Raw genomic sequence first — 16,975 nt, forward strand, 5'->3', positions numbered from 1 at the left:
CTGCCGAGGAGCAAGGAACATTAGAAGAAATATCACGGTGTAAAAGGTACCAGAAGAACAAAAATAACAGACACCCCACAGAAAAAATACGGGCGGGGAGCTGTGTACTCTTTCCATCTGAAGAAAAGAAAATTATCAGGTAAGCATAATTTAAGTTTTTCTTCATAAAAGGAAAGAGTCCACAGCTGCATTCATTACTTTTGGGAAAACAATAACAAAGCTATAGAGGACACTGAATGCAAAAACGGGAGGGTACAAGAGGCGGCGCATTCTGAGGGCACCAGGCCTGAAGACCCCTACCCAACTAAATCCTGCTTCGTCCGAAGCCAAGAACAACTTTGAAAAAAGAAAAAGGCCCAAGGACACTGACCCGCAGATAGTCCACAGCCTTGCTAGACACCGCAGGAACTAGACTCGACGGAGTCAACAGCCTCCAAGAGACACCATCCCCAGCAGTCGGTCTCCAAACAACACACCCCTTACTAAAAAAATTGAACAAACTACCGTATTCCTCCACAAAGAAGAAAAGGCATGGCAAAAACATGATTGTACTTGTAAAGCGCAGCTAATACCCCTTAAGGGACTCAAGACGCTGCTCATTTTATCAACCTCGAAAGGAGGAAAGGCTGAGTAGACCTCGCCAGGGATTGAACTTGCAATCCTCGGTTTGCTACAGTGCAGAGTAGCCACAGTGCATTAGTATGCTAAGCTAGCTTCCAGCAAGCATAAGGAACTCCAGAAAAAAACCCTAAAAAGGGGACAACGAGTCCTAAATAAAAACACAGAACAAAAACCTGAGAAACCGGGTCATGCTAACAGAGACCTAACCAGTCTCTTAGAAGCAAGGGGAGGCAACGCCCAGACCCCAGAAATACAGAAACCACGGGATAAGGCAGGGGAGCCTGCATGCTGCAGTCATCTAAAAATACCTCCGCCGAGACAAAAAGAAACACTGGCCCCGAGGCCTCAGGGGCAGTCGCTCCCCCAGAAGGCTGAACTGGACCAGACGAAAGCACAGACAATATCGTAAACACACTCCCGGGAGGTGCAGATGCGTCAGCGCCAAAGATATGGCCATGCAGAACCGTGTTGTAACCTCCAGTGGGAACAGGCCACACTCCCTAGAAAGGATAAGTAGCTTTTGGGTTACCTGCATGCGTAGTAAGAGTTGATGGTAGGGAACTGGTCATGTGAGAAATAGAATCCCCAGAGACGGACGTCTCAGTGGGAATCTGATTCCCCAATCCCGAGGAACAGAGCACTCTAAAACGGCCTTCGGAACATAACTGATGGGCATGTATCACCCGGGCCAATTCATATTCTTCTCAAGAAGTAGAGTCTGAATCAGAGACATCCGTCTCCAAGAATCCTCCATAACTGGGACACTGCCGCCTCTAGAGAACCAGACACCAGCGGACCAGGATTTCTCCATCGCCACACGGTCAGGAAAACGGTAATGGAGTCACAAGGTAAAACATGCCGTCCATGCAAAAGTGCGCCCGACCGAAAAGGCTGCGTTACTAGACATAGGCAGTTATGTTCCAAAATAGCCATGAGCCGAAGCAACACTACACAGTACCAGACAGAATCGCATAACAAATATGATTATAAACCCCCCTGTTCAATAATCCCCCTCAGGAGATATTAACCCTTGATTCCTAGATACAAAAAGGAGCCTCACTGAGACCCTATGTTAAAGTCATCCCTGAAAGGTTGTAGCCCCTCTCGGATAAACAGTTGAAATTACAATACATCCATGATGAAAGTAAAATTAAACAATCATACTGAAATCTACACCATGGAACAGGAATACGGCTCTTCAAATGTGACAGATAGTAGCGTCGCTTCTGCCATGGACTTGAGAGAAATAAGCAGGCAGCGAAACTCGTCAACGCTGATTGCTTGTGGAGCTGTTAATATGAGTCGGGATGGTTTAGCAGAAAGACTTTCCCTGCATCTTTGGACTCTAACTTTCACCCATGCTCTCACTGAGAGGCTGACAGGACTACTTAAAACTCCAGTTCCATGCCGAAGAGTACTACCCTCCATAAGAGACTATAGAAAAACCTCCTGGGACGAAAGGCAAAGAATTACTGGGGGATGAGGGGAGTGGGAGGAGTATTTAAGCCTTTGGCTGGGGTGTCTTTGCCGCCTCCTGGTGGCCAGGTTCTGAATTCCCAAAAGTAATGAATGCAGCTGTGGACTCGTTCCATTTATGAAGAAAAGATTAATGTTACAGTAATGAAACTGAGCAAAATAAATCTCTGACTCATAGGGGCAGTCAAATTAAAAATGTCATGATTCAGATTATAGTTTGTTAAAAGCCAACTCTTATCTCAATTCCATTCTGACAGTTTTCACAGTTAGACAGTGCTATAGTTCATGTGTGTTATACATATAACATTGTGCTTACTTCTGTGGAGTTATTTATGAATCAGCACTGATTGGCTAAAATGCAGGTCTGTCAAAAGCACTGAGATAAGGGGGAAGCCTGCAGTAGCTTAGATACAAGTTAATCACAGAGGTAAAAAAACTAATTATTCTTACCAGATAATTTCATTTTCTTCTGAAGTGAAGAGTCCACAGCTGCATTCATTACTTTTGGAAATTCAGAGCCTGGGCACCAGGAGGAGGCAAAGACACCCCAGCCAAAGGCTTAAATACCTCCCCCACTGCCCTCATCCCCCAGTAATTCTGCCAAGGGAACAAGGAACAGTAGGAGAAATATCAGGGTGAAAAAAGGTGCCAGAAGAACAAAAAATGTACAGCCGCCTCATAGAGATAAAAAAAACGGGCAGGAGCTGTGGAATCTTCCCTTCAGAAGAAAAATAGAATTTATGCTTACCTGATAAATTTCTTTCTCTTACGGTGTATCCAGTCCACGGATTCATCCATACTTGTGGGATATTCTCAATCCCTACAGGAAGTGGCAAAGAGAGCACACAGCAGAGCTGTCCATATAGCTCCCCTCAGGCTCCGCCCCCCCAGTCATTCGACCGACGGTTAGGAGAAAAAGGAGAACCATAGTGTGCAGTGGTGACTGTAGTTTTACAAAAAATAATTTTGAACCTGACTTAATTGCCAGGACCGTGGACTGGATACACCATAAGAGAAAGAAATTTATCAGGTAAGCATAAATTCTGTTTTCTCTTACATTGGTGTATCCAGTCCACGGATTCATCCTTACTTGTGGGAACCAATACCAAAGCTTTAGGACACGGATGAAGGGAGGGAACAAGTCAGGTAACCTAAACGGAAGGCACCACTACTTGCAAAACCTTTCTCCCAAAAAAATAGCCTCCAAAGAAGCAAAAGTATCAAATTTGTCAAATTTGGCAAAAGTATGCAGTGAAGACCAAGTCGCTGCTTTACAAATCTGTTCAACAGAAGCCTCATTCTTGAAAGCCCATGTGGAAGCCACAGCTCTGGTGGAAAGAGCTGTAATTCGTTCAGGAGGCTGCTGTCCAGCAGTCTCATAAGTCAATCGGATAATGCTTTTCAGCCAAAAGGAAAGAGAGGAAGCGATAGCTTTTTGACCTCTCCTTTTACCAGAATAGACAACAAACAAGGATGACGTGTGTCTGAAATCTTTAGTTGCTTTTAAATAGAATTTTAAAGCACGAACCACATCAAGATTGTGTAACAGCCGTTCCACTTTAAGATTGTGTAACAGCCTTTCCTTCTTAGAAACCGAATTAGGACACAGAGAACGAACACTGATTTCCTGGTTAATATTCTTATTAGAAACCACTTTCGGAAGGAAACCAGGTTTTGTACGCAAAACAACCTTATCTGCATGAAACACCAGATAGGGTGAATTACACTGCAAAGCAGACAATTCTGAAACTGTTCGAGCAGAAGAAATAGTTACCAAAAACAAAACTTTCCAAGATAATCACTTAATATCTATGGAATGTTAAGGTTCAAACGGAACCCCTTGAAGGACAGAAAGAACTAAATTTAGACTCCATGGAGGAGCCACAGGTTTATAGACAGGCTTGATTCTGACTAAAGCCTATGCAAACGCTTGAACGTCTTGTACTTCCGCCAGACACCTGTGAAACAGAATAGATAGAACAGATATCTGTCCCTTTAAGGAACTAGCTGACAATCCTTTCTCCAATCCTTCTTGGAGAAATGACAAAATCCTAGGAATCCTAATCTTACTCCACTAGTAACCCTTGGATTCACACCAACAAAGATATTTCCGCCATATCTTATAGTAAATGTTCCTGGTGACTGATTTTCTAGCCTGGATCAAAGTATCTATAACTGATCCAGAGAACCCACGCTTAGATAGAATTAAGCGTTCAATCTCCAAGCAGTCAGCTGCAGAGAACTAGATTTGGATGCTTGAATGGACCTTGAATTAGAAGATACTGCCTCGATGGCAGTGTCCATGGTGGAACAGATGACATGTCCACTAGGTCTGCATACCAAGTCCTGCGTGGCCACGCAGACGCTATCAAAATTACTGAAGCCTTCTCCTGTTTGATTCTGGCTACCAGACGAGGGAGAAGGGGAAACAGTGGAAAAACATAAGCCAGATTGTAGGACCAAGGCGCTACTAGAGCATCTATCAATGCCGCCTTGGGGTCCCTGGACCTGGATCCGTAAAGAGAAAGTTTGGAATTCTGACGGCACGCCATCAGATCCAACTCTGGAATACCCCATAGCTGGGTAAGCTGAGCAAAAACCTCCGGAAGGAGTTCCCACTCCCCCAGGTGAAAGGTCTGACGACTCAGAAAATCCGCCTCCCAGTTGTTTATTCCTGGGATGTGAATTGCAGATAGGTGGCAGGAGTGATCCTCCGCCCATTTGATGACCTTGGATACTTCCTTCATCGCTAGGGAACTCTTTGTTCCTCCCTGATGATTGATGTACGCTGTTGTCCGACTGAAACCTGATGAACCTGGCCTCCGCTAGTTGAGGCTATGTCTACATGGAGATGCTACTTGTTAGAGCGGCAAAGAGAATGACTGGGAGGGCGGACCCTGAGGGGAGCTATATGGACAGCTCTGCTGTGTGCTCTCTTTGCCACTTCCTGTAGGGATTGAGAATATCCTACAAGTAAGGATGAATCCGTGGACTGGATACACCAATGTAAGAGAAATGAAATTATCAGGTAAGCATAATTTATGGTTTTCTTCTTAAAAGGGAAGTGTCCATAGCTGCATTCATTACTTTTGGGAAAACAATACCCAAGCTAGAGGACAGAGAATGCAAATAACGGGTGGGTACAAAAGGTGGCCCCTTCGAAAGGCACCACAGCTTGAATTACTCAACAACCAAAAAAAAATGTAAGCACAAACGACACAGAGAAAAACCAGAGCCCAGGTAAGTGCACATCAGTTACACCACCGGCAAAGCCGAACTAGAGACCACTTAGACCTAGAGTCCATCAGGTCCAAACAACCTCCGAAGCATGTGCCCCACAGGACAGAACACCCAAGAAGGTACCCGGCTAAAGATAAGGACCGCATCTGCCCCCCAAAAGGGAACCTGAGACCAGGAAATCCAAAGGAACCTTTCCCACTCATCACCTAGAAAGCAACCCATGGTTGTCTTTACAAAGGCAACGCCCAGGGAGACAAATTCCCTAGAACACAAGGACCGAAAAAGAAGGATCCATACACAGGGAACTTGTCTTCAAAAGGACTCGAGGATCCCTCATGTCCCCCAATCCCATACCATACCATAAGGTACTCCAGGAAATTCATAAGTCCCCCGATGCTCCACAAAATATCTAGATCTGTCGGCTAAATAGGCATAGACAGCAGGAACAGGTTAAATATTCCAGCAGCTAAAACAGAGCTCTCCCAGAGAAACTCAAACCGTCTTAACAGGACCTCTAAAAGACCAGCCCCCAAAAGGAAGGCTGATCCTATCGCTAACTCAAACCTCCTAAAAGGCGCGTCAAGTTAGTTAGCATCCAGACAAAAGCAAGCAGCTGTAACTGGATACACCATCACTAAGCAAATCGCTGTGGATGGTTCCAACTGTGACCCACGAAGGGCGTCCAGCCCACCGAATAGCGGCTCCAAAAAGCGCCCCCTCCCGACACCAGACGCTGGTAGAAGGAGGACATCCAATGTCCTCCCTCAAGGAAAGGACCAACAGCAGAAACGGTCAACACTGCGTAGAGTAACCGATCCCTAATCTTCCCTCCGGGATAACGGTCCCAGCCCAAAGGCTAGTCAAAAAACCAAAGACAAGAGTCCCAGACGACAGGAAAGAAGGATCAACGAGGAACAAAATCCCCTGTTAGACCGATGCTACAAACGGCATGCTACCGTGAGTCAGGAGAAAACATTGTGCTCGGGTACGAGACCCCCTACACGCAGTCGTGGGCAAAAAAAGGGAACACTCCCCAAGGGAAGAAGTCCCCGAAAAACCTCAGCATCGATATATTGGATACACGTAGTGGAAGCCCCCACAGGAGCAAAACCCTCAGCCTCCTGCTGCAGGAACCAGACACTACATCACAGCTCCCCTCCCAGGAACCTGAACACAGGAAGGGAAAAAACCCCTGCAAGGCAGGACCAAGGACCCCCAGGACTCCACGATACTAAGGTAATTTCGAACCCGGAGAACCCAAACCCTACTCTGGAAGAGAAGTGAATGAACAAATGAAAAAAAAAAACCTACCATAGGGGCGAGACCCCTTGACCACATTGCCAACCCAGTTGAAAAGCACCTTACATACAGAAACATTGTAAATGCACCAGAAGACAGGTAGGGGCCCGTCAGAAAGGTCTAAAGCCTGAGCCACAGAGGCATCTCTCACAGAGCTCCAGCCCCTACGAAGGGGGCTCACGGGACCACAACTTCAAGTGTGAACCGAACCATCCACACCCATCCATGGAGAGACGTGGACCAAGGCCAGGGTTCTCAACAATGGACGATAAAAAGATCTCCAAGAAAACAATAAAACTGCCTCCCCCAAGGAGAAACGCACCTCTAAAGTCTGTAGACTTGGTGATCTGGATAGCCTTAAACCCAAGAGACATGAAGGACTCCTGAACAGTCTGAGAATCAGCACCCAGTGCAATGAATCACACGTGATACACACACAGGTAGGGTAACATCAAAACCTGAAGGAAAATAATAACCCAGGGCACTGCTCGCCATCTCAGAGAAGTAACGCAAGACACCGCCCATGAAACTCCAAACGGAGTATCAAAGAAAAAAGGACAACTGTCTGACCCTCAAAGGGCGGCCCTCCGTACCCAACCTCGACACCGCTACTGACAAGCTCCAAGGCTAGCGTAACATTGAGGACGGAACACACCCGAACGGCAAAGACCGTAGTCCGACTGAGGGTATTAGCTGGAATAGACGACAGTCAGAGAGCTTGAAAAAGCTATTATTCAAGGAAAACTACCTTGAGCAGGCAAACATTGGAGCTGCAACTCCCACATAAGGCAAGTAAACCCTGCACACCAACTCCCAGAGTAACATGACTGGGAACAGAGAAAAAACATGCCCGCTCACCCGACCAGATGATCCCCCCCAAAAGTGGGGAAGGATGATGCTCCTCCATCGCAAGAAAGAGTGCACAAGGCTAAAGGGACAGCGTCCGGAAGAACCTAGAGTGAAAAACAAATGTTAATCCCCCGAAACAGGCCACACACATCTCCCAACTTCCATTTAATGGAAATAACGGTTCTAAGTCTCCAGGGACCTGAAGAACCTATAGTCATCTGCAAAAAGCAGAATCATAGCCCAGGTGAGAAGCCCGAACCGACCATGCTTAGAGTGGTACGGACAACCCTCCGTCTGGAGAAGTTGCATATAAACCACAGGCCTCATACATCAGTAGGATCCGAGCACAGAGTCCATAGAATAGGCCTAGAGGCATCCTCAGCACCACAAAGGTGACATGAACCCTGGTAACAGCTGAAAAAGCACCCAACCAGTACCAGCCTGGTATAAGGACACTCTAGAACTGTTCATGGTCCAAGAAAATTTGTCCCAAAGGATCAATAAATGAACTAGAAACAAAAATTTTAATATTCAACAAGTGCTCAACTCCCGAGGGAGTGCCCACGCGACCACGAGTCGCAAGTATCGGTTCCAGAGAAGAACATTTATAAAAACAAAATCTAACAGACCTGAGCTTAAGGAAAAAACAAATTAAACACATCAATCCGGATCAAAAATAAAATGAAAGGCAGCACCCATCGGGTGAACGCGCAACGTGAATGAGAATGACAACAGGACCAGATAAGTAGAGACCCTATTCACCCAAGCTCAGAAATGGAACCGAAAAAAATAAATAAAAAATAAAATAGACAATAGACGATAAGGAGATTGGCTCCATCCCCTAACGTCACATCCATTTTGCCATCCAATTTCTAAGGCCTCGGATCCCTCTGAACACTAGGACTGGGATCCTCTAACATTGCCAAAACATGCCTTAAAAGAACCCGAAGGCGAGCCAGCCTATAACAGAAGGCAAAATCATCCCTCGCCGGATCTACTGGAGACCTTGGCTCCGAGATTGGGGCCCCTGAAGCCTCAGGGGCCAACGTTTCCCCAGAAGGCTGAACTGAATCAGGCGATCTCACGCTCGATGGACCTAGGTTAATGGAGCACGGACAGTATTGGAGAAATACTTCACATGTGAGATATAAATGAGACAGCGCCATAGAAATGGCCATGCGGAACTCCGGAGGAGTGAAGGACATAGGGATACCTGCGCAAGCAGTCGGGAAAGGGTCTTGGGCACGCGCCTCATGGGTCATGGAAACCTCGAAGGTGGATGGCTCAACACACTCTAAGCTCCAGACTCAGGAGAAGAGAGTACTCTAGAACGGCACCCGGAACATAACTGATGGGCATTAATTAAAAGGGCAATTTCATATTCATCACAAGACACATCCTCCGTATCGGAGGCATCTGTGTCGCACATATCAGAATCCTCCATAATATTGGGATTACAAAAAGACAAAACTAACTGACACACTGACACCTATAATGGCGGGGGCACTCACCACCTCCTGTGAACCAGACAACCCACGAGCTAGACTCTCTCAGTCGCACACAGTCAAATATGACAGATAGTAGCCTCGCTTCTGACAAGGACTAGAAACGCCCTCCAGACCGCAATCTAATCCTGACAGAACAGAAGGCTTCAGGACAGCCTTTGCTATGACGTTCTATTCCGTCATAACGGCTTTAAAGCCCAGTCTAATTATGACGGAATAGAACGGCATAACTGCTTTAAAAGATTAAACAATAACATTTTTCAAGTAGACTGACCCTTTAAGAATCTTACAGGAATCCAGACTTTTGATTCACTTTGTATATATAAGAACTTAGAAGCGATGTCCTTACAGTCCTTGAGAGAACAGAGTGTAAGACTTTTTGTGCATATTTATTTGCTGCAAACTCAAAATTGATAATGCATTATGAGATACACTTTTACATAATCACACTTAAAGGGATATGCAAGTAAAATAATCTTACATGATTCAAATAAGGCGTGCAATTTTAACCCCTACAGCACTGGGAATTTTAGAGAAGAACTTTCTCAAAGTACTGGAGAATGTTTATAATTTTACCATCACTCCATTTAAACATAAATAGAGTCTTGTTTTTTTTTTGTTTTTTAACCTACGAAAACTATTTTAAGTAGACAACCCAAAGTATTAATCTAGGCCTATTTTGGTATATTTCATGCCACCATTTTGCCTCCAAATGCAATCAAATATATAAAAATATTAATAAATAAATACAAAGTTTTTTTTTTTTTTTTTTTTTTTTTACAAACTGAGTTTTTAGATTAAAACTATTTACCTACCACTTGTGCAGTCATAACACAAATGGTTGTAAAAGCCTCTCTTCTATTTGTTCAGACGTAGCAGATATGCATAGCTTTGCCATTACTTTTTGGTAATTCGAATGCTGCTAATTGCAGCTGTGCGCCACACTTCTGAAATTCCAGGCAGTGAAGAGGATAATTAATTAGTTACCTGATCAGGGTAACAGTATTCTAATTTAAAGGGCCATACCCAAATGTTTAAACACTTGAAAGTGATGCAGCATAGCTGTAAAAAGCTGAATAGAAAATATCACCTGAACATATCTATGTAAAAAAGAAAGATATTTTACCTCAAAAGTTCCTCAGTAGCCACCTCCCATTGTAAAGGATTTCTAAGCAGCATTTTAGTGTGTGTGTCCTGGGACAGCTGAAAGGATGAGCCTCGTGAACTCTCATAATATTTCACCAATAAGGAAGCTTACTATGAAATCTCATGAGAGTTAAGTCAAATCTCATGAGATCACAATAAGAGTTCATGACCTCAGCACTGCTGATGCTGATTGGCTGCTGTTCATTTCTTCATTTTTTTTTTTTATTTTTACCAGCAGCTGGGAGCAGGTGAAGTATAACTTTTTACACATAACTTACTCTGCTGAGCTGAGGAGATTGTGAGATAAAATATCTTCCTTTTTTACATAGAGATGCTCAGGTGATATTTTCCTGTCAGCTTTTTACAGTTATACTGCATAAGTTTCAAGTGATTTAGCATATGAGTATTATGTCCCTTTAAGCATTACCCTCCTACCTGACATCTTCTACATCCCTAATCACTAGCTGATCCCTCCCAAACATCCCCCCACACCCCTTACCACCATCTTAAGTGCTGGCAGACAGTCTGCCAGTATGCAGTTTACAGGTTCTTTTTTATTATTTTTTCCCCCTGCAGTGTAGTGATCCCTCCACAACCATCCTATATCCGTGTTCCCTCCCAAACAGCTCTCTAACACTCCCACTAGTGGTGGCCATCTTAAGTACTGGCAGACAGTCTGCCAGTACCCAGGTTAAAGGTTTTTATTTTATTGTTTTTTGCTATAGTGTAGGGGTTCCCCCTCCCATGATCATCATATAGCCCCCACCCTCTTTAGTGTAGCATCCCTTCCTCTACCTTCAAATAACATTTTTTTCTGTAGCTTAGGATCCCTTCTTTTTTGCACTTTTCTATTCCTTTAATGGGATTTTCAACAGTGTCTAAATATTTATTGTCTTCCATTGCTTTTTAAGATCCTATTAAACCTTAACATATACGTTGTAGCAATCATTGTTCCATCTTAAAACACTGAAAGGGAACTTGTGCTGTCCTCTCCTTTACCTATACTGTCAAGTCTCTCGCCCTTCAACTTCCAAGTTCCCCAGAGGGAAAGGAAGTCTGCATATGACAATCAGGTAGGTAACATATCTATTTATACCATTTCTACAACATACAGAAAAAAATATATCTTTGGAATGAATATATAAATACATAAAGAAGAAACTAAGCAGGTCTCAATAAATTAGTATTCGTATAAATGATAATCATTTAGACAGGTTAAAAAAAAAAATCTTTAAAAAAAGAGTATTCAATGCTCTTAGAATCAGAATGAAAACTAGATAAAATGTGTACTTACATTAAATTTGATGATGTCATATATCAAATAGCGCGGTACATCTTGCCCTTTAACCTTGTCAATGATCATTTCCTTTAAAAAAATAAAAGAGCTTAATTTTATCATATGCTGATAATTCCATGACCACGTACCTTAAAAAAGAATTCTAATATAATAAGTAGCTCTCCAACAGAATATTCCCCTAGGGATGAGCTTTACATAAAAATGCACTTCCTGTTAAAGGGACACTAAACACAATTTTTTTCTTTCATGATTCAGATAGAGCATGCTTTTTTAAGCAACTTTTTAAATGTACTCCTATTATCAAATTTTCTTCATTCTCTTGCTATCTTTGTTTGAAAAGCAATAATCTAAGTTTAGAAGCCGGCCTATTTTTGGTTCACAACCTGGGTTGTCCTTGCTGATTGGACAGCACCAACAAACAAGTTATGTCCAGGGTGCTAAACCAAAAATTGTCTGGCTCCTTAGCTTAGATGCCTTTTTTTCAAACAAAGAGAGCAAGAGAACGAAGAAAAATTGATAATAGGAGTAAATTAGAAAGTTGCTTAAAATTGCACGCTCTATCTGAATCATGAAAGAAAAAAAATTGGATTCAGTGTCCCTTTAAGTTAAAAATCAGCTTGAACTTCTTTATTGCATTCAAAAAAATTTAAATAACATGTTAAGTTGCTGCTCATTCATATACACAACAGATGTTTTTACTTTAATGTCCCTTCACTTTTAAGTTTTATACATTGGCTCTTAAAACGTTTTCCTTAAAAGAATAGAAAACTCAAAATTAAACTTGTATTATTCAGACAGAGCATGTAAACACTTAAATTCAATTCTATTTTCAAATGCACTTTGTTCTCTTGATATCTTTTGTTGAACAATAATATGTAGATATTTGTATATCCTTCACTACTGTGAGCTAGCTGGTGATTGATGACTACACATATTTGTCTCTCGTCATTGGCTCAACAGATCTTTTCAGCTAGCTTTTAGTAGTTTGTTGCTTCTCTGGAGCTGAAGCCGTTTCTGCTGGAGTTGGAGACTATAGGGCCGAGCCATGATGGTCTTTTTGTGAAGTTTCTACTTCTGCAGACGCCTGAGATAATGGTGATAGACCTGCATCTAAGTTTTTCCTGGGAGGGCTCTGGTCTGAAGCTACCTACTTGACTAATCCTTGAAATGTAAGAATCCTGGATTGTCCCAATTCGAAGAGTCATCTCTGATGATGACTGAATTTTTGACAAGGCTGAATCCAGATTGTTTTGCAAGATACGTAGTTTTGCTGCCCGAGTGGGAAAAAGTAAATTTATGCTTACCTGATAAATTAATTTCTTTTAAAATATGACGAGACCACGGATTTCATCCTTACTTGTGGGATATTAACATCCTGCTAACATGAAATGGCAAAGAGCACCACAGCAGAGCTGTATATATAGCCCCTCCCTCCCCCTCCACCTCCAGTCATTCGGCCGAAGGTTATAGGAATAGAAAAGGAAAGGCTAAAAAGGTGCAGAGGTGACTGAAGTTTTCAAAAAATAAAATAAATCTGTTTTAAATAACAGGGTGGGCCGTGGACTCGTCATATCGTAAAAGAAATTAATTTATCAGTTAAGCATAAATTTACTTTTCTTTTACAAAGATATGATGAGTCCACGGATTTCATCCTTACTTTTGGGAAACCAATACCAAAGCAATAGGACACGGATGAAAGGGAGGGACAAGACAGGAACCTAAACGGAAGGCACCATTGCTTGAAGAACCTTTCTCCCAAAAATAGCCTCAGAAGAAGCAAAAGTGTCAAATTTGGAAAATTTGGAAAAAGTGTGAAGGGACGACCAAGTCGCAGCCTTACAAATCTGTTCAACAGATGCATCGTTTTTAAAAGCCCATGTGGAAGCCACAGCCCTAGTAGAATGAGCCGTAATTCTTTCAGGAGGCTGCTGTCCAGCAGTCTCATATGCCAGGCGGATGATACTTCTCAGACAAAAAGAAAGAGAGGTAACCGTAGCTTTCTGACCCCTACGCTTTCCAGAATAAACAATGAATAATGAAGATGATTGACGGAAATCCTTAGTTGCCTGTAAGTAAAAATTTAAGGCACGGACCACATCCAAGTTATGTAACAGACTCTCCTTCTTAGAAGAAGGATTAGGGACACAAGGAAGGAACAACAATTTCCTGATTAATATTCTTATTCGAAACAACCTTAGGAAGAAAACCAGGTTTGATACGTAAAACCACCTTATCAGAATGAAAAATGAGATAAGGCGAATCACACTGCAACGCTGAAAGCTCAGAAACTCTTCGAGCAGAAGAAATAGCAACCAGAAACAGAACTTTCCAAGATAACAGTTTAATATCTATGGAATGCATAGGTTCAAACGGGACTCCTTGAAGAACTAAATTCAAACTCCAGGGAGGAGTAATAGGTCTAAATACAGGCTTAATTCTAGATAGAGCCTGACAAAAAGACTGAACATCTGGTACATTTGCCAAACGTTTGTGAAACAGAATTGACAAAGCTGAAATTTGTCCCTTTAAGGAACTTGCTGATAACCCTTTCTCCAATCCTTCTTGGAGAAAAGACAAAATCCTAGGAATCCTAACCTTACTCCATGAGTAACCCTTGGATTCACACCTAATAAAGATATTTACGCCATATCTTATGATAGATTTTTCTAGTGACAGGCTTTCTAGCCTGCATCAAAGTATTGATAACTGAATCAGAGAATCCTCGCTTCGATTAAATAAAGCGTTCAATCTACACGCAGTCAGCTGCAGAGAAAATAGATTTGGTTGTTGGAAAGGCCCTTGAATGAGAAGGTCCTGTCTCAATGGAAGTTTCCACGGTGGCAGAGAGGACATGTCCACTAGATCCGCATACCAAGTCCTGCGTGGCCACGCAGGCGCTATCAGGATCACTGAAGCTCTCTCCTGTTTGATTCGAGCAATCACGCGTGGGAGGTGAGGAAACGGCGGAAACACATAAGCTAGGCTGAACAATCAAGGAACTGCCAAGGCATCTATCAGTTCGGCCTGAGGATCCCTTGACCGGGATCCGTATCTTGGAAGCTTGGCATTCTGTCGAGAAGCCATCAAATCCAATTCCGATCTTCCCCATCTGAGAATCAATGAGGCAAATACCTCCGGGTGAAGTTCCCACTCCCCAGATGAAAAATCTGTCTACTTAGAAAATCTGCTTCCCAGTTCTCTACTCCTGGGATGTAGATCGCTGACAGATTACAAGAGTGGGCCTCTGCCCTACTGATTATCTTGGATACCTCTATCATCGCTAAGGAACTCCTTGTTCCCCCTGATGATTCACATATGCCACAGTTGTGATGTTGTCCGACTGGAATCTGATGAATTTGGCCGAAGCCAACTAAGGCCACGCCAGAAGCGCATTGAATATTGCTCTCAGTTCCAGAATATTGATTGGAAGTAGAGACTCCACTTGAGTCCAAACACCCTGAGCCTTCAGGGAGTTCCAAACTGCACCCCAGCCCAGAAGGCGACAACCACCAAAGAAGAGAGTTTCTGGTCTCTTGATCCAGATTTATCTGAGGAGATAAATCCGCATAATCCCCATTCCACTGTCCGAGCATGCACAGCTGCAGTGGTCTGAGATGAAAGCGAGCAAACGGAACAATGTCCATTGCCGCTACCATTAATCCAATTACCTCCATACACTGAGCAACTGACGGCCGAGGAATGGACTGAAGGGCTCGGCAAGTATTCAGAATCTTTGATTTTCTGACCTCCGTCAGAAATATTTTCATGGCTACCGAGTCTATCAGTGTTCCCAAGAAAGGAACCCTTATCTGTGGGACAAGTGAACTCTTCTCTATGTTCACCTTCCAGCCGTAAGTTCTCAGAAAAGACAACACTGTGTCCGTGTGAGATTGTGTCAGATGATATGTTGATGCCTGAATCAGAATATCGTCCAGATAAGGCGCCACCGCTATCCCTTGCGGTCTGAGAACCGCCAAAAGAGACCCTAGAACCTTTGTGAAGATTCTGGGTGCTGTGGCCAACCCAAAAGGAAGAGCCACGAACTGATAATGTTTGTCCAAGAACGCAAACCTTAGAAACCGATGATGATCCTTCAAATCCACGGTAGTCATATAATGACCCTCCTGTATCATTGGTAAAATTGTTCAAATTGTCTCCATCTTGAATGATGGAACTCTTAGAAATTTGTTTAGACATTTGAGATCTAAAATCGGTCTGAACGTTCCCTCTTTTTTGGGAACCACAAATAGGTTTGAGTAAAACCTCTGTCCCTGTTCCAATTTTGGAACTGGACAAATTACTCCCATAGTAGAAAGGTCTTTTACACAGCGTAAGAACGCCTCTCTTTTTATCTGGTTTGCAGATAATTTTAAAAGATGAAATCTCCCTCTTGGGAGAAAATCCTTGAATTCCAATTGATAACCGTGGGTCAATATTTCTAGTGCCCAGGAATCCTGAACATCTCTTGACCAAGCCTGAACAAAGAAAGAGTCTGCCCCCTACTAGATCCGGTCCCGGATCGGGGGCCATCCCTTCATGCTGTCTTAGGACTAGCAGTGGGCTTTTTGGATTGTTTACCCTTATTCCAGTTCTGATTGGGTCTCCAAACTGACTTAGATTGGGTACAATTCCCTTCCTGCTTTGTGGAAGAAGAAGAAGCGGGGGGTCCTCCTTTAAAGTTCCGAAAGAAACGAAAATTATTCTGTTTACCCCTCATTTTAACCAACTTACCCTGAGGTAGGGCATGGCCTTTACCTCCTGTAATATCAGAAATGATTTCCTTCAATTCTGGCGCAAAAAGGGTCTTACCCTTAAAGGGAATAGCTAAAAGCTTATGTTTTGATGACACATCAGCAGACCAAGATTTGAGCCATAATGCTCTACGTGCTAAAATAGCAAATCCTGCATTTTTTGCCGCTAATTTAGCAATTTGAAAAGCGGCATCAGTAATAAAAGAAGTAGCTAGCTAGAGAGCCTTAATTCTATCTAAGATGTCATCTAATGGAGTCTCAACCTTAAGAGACTCTTCTAGAGCCTCAAACCAAAAAGCTGCTGCAGTAGTTACTGGAACAATGCAAGCCGTAGGTTGTAAAAGAAACCCCTGATTAACAAATAATTTCTTTAGTAGACCCTCTAATTTCTTATCCATAGGGTCCTTGAAAGCACAACTATCCTCAATAGGTATAGTAGTACGCTTAGCTAGGGTAGATATAGCTCCCTCTACCTTAGGAACCGTTTGCCATGAGTCCCGAATGGTATCTGATATGGGAAACATTTTCTTAAAATTAGGAGGGGGAGAAAATGGTATACCTGGTCAATCCCATTCCTTTCTAATAATTTCCGAAATTCTCTTAGGAACTGGAAAAACATCAGTGTAAGTAGGTACTTCCATATATTTATCCATTTTACACAATTTCTCTGGAGGAATCACAATAGGATCCCAATCATCCAGAGTCGCTAAAACCTCCCTAAGTAACAGGCGGAGGTGTTCAAGCTTAAATTTAAATGACATAGCATCCGAATCTGTATGAGGCAAAACATT

The 16,975-nt window shown here is 42.9% G+C and overlaps 1 protein-coding gene across 1 annotated transcript in view; it reads right to left on the minus strand.

Moving 5' to 3' along the window:
• RNGTT (RNA guanylyltransferase and 5'-phosphatase) overlaps positions 1–16,975 on the minus strand; it is a 1,295,116-nt gene that overhangs the window by 747,605 nt on the left and 530,536 nt on the right. The window contains exon 10 of the mRNA XM_053710532.1: positions 11,431–11,502. Within this exon, the coding sequence (XP_053566507.1) occupies positions 11,431–11,502 (72 nt within the window). The remainder of the gene's footprint in view (positions 1–11,430; positions 11,503–16,975) is intronic.

The sequence above is a fragment of the Bombina bombina genome, chromosome 4 (assembly GCF_027579735.1).
Source record: "Bombina bombina isolate aBomBom1 chromosome 4, aBomBom1.pri, whole genome shotgun sequence".
In the NCBI taxonomy this organism is placed as follows: Eukaryota; Metazoa; Chordata; class Amphibia; order Anura; family Bombinatoridae; genus Bombina; species Bombina bombina.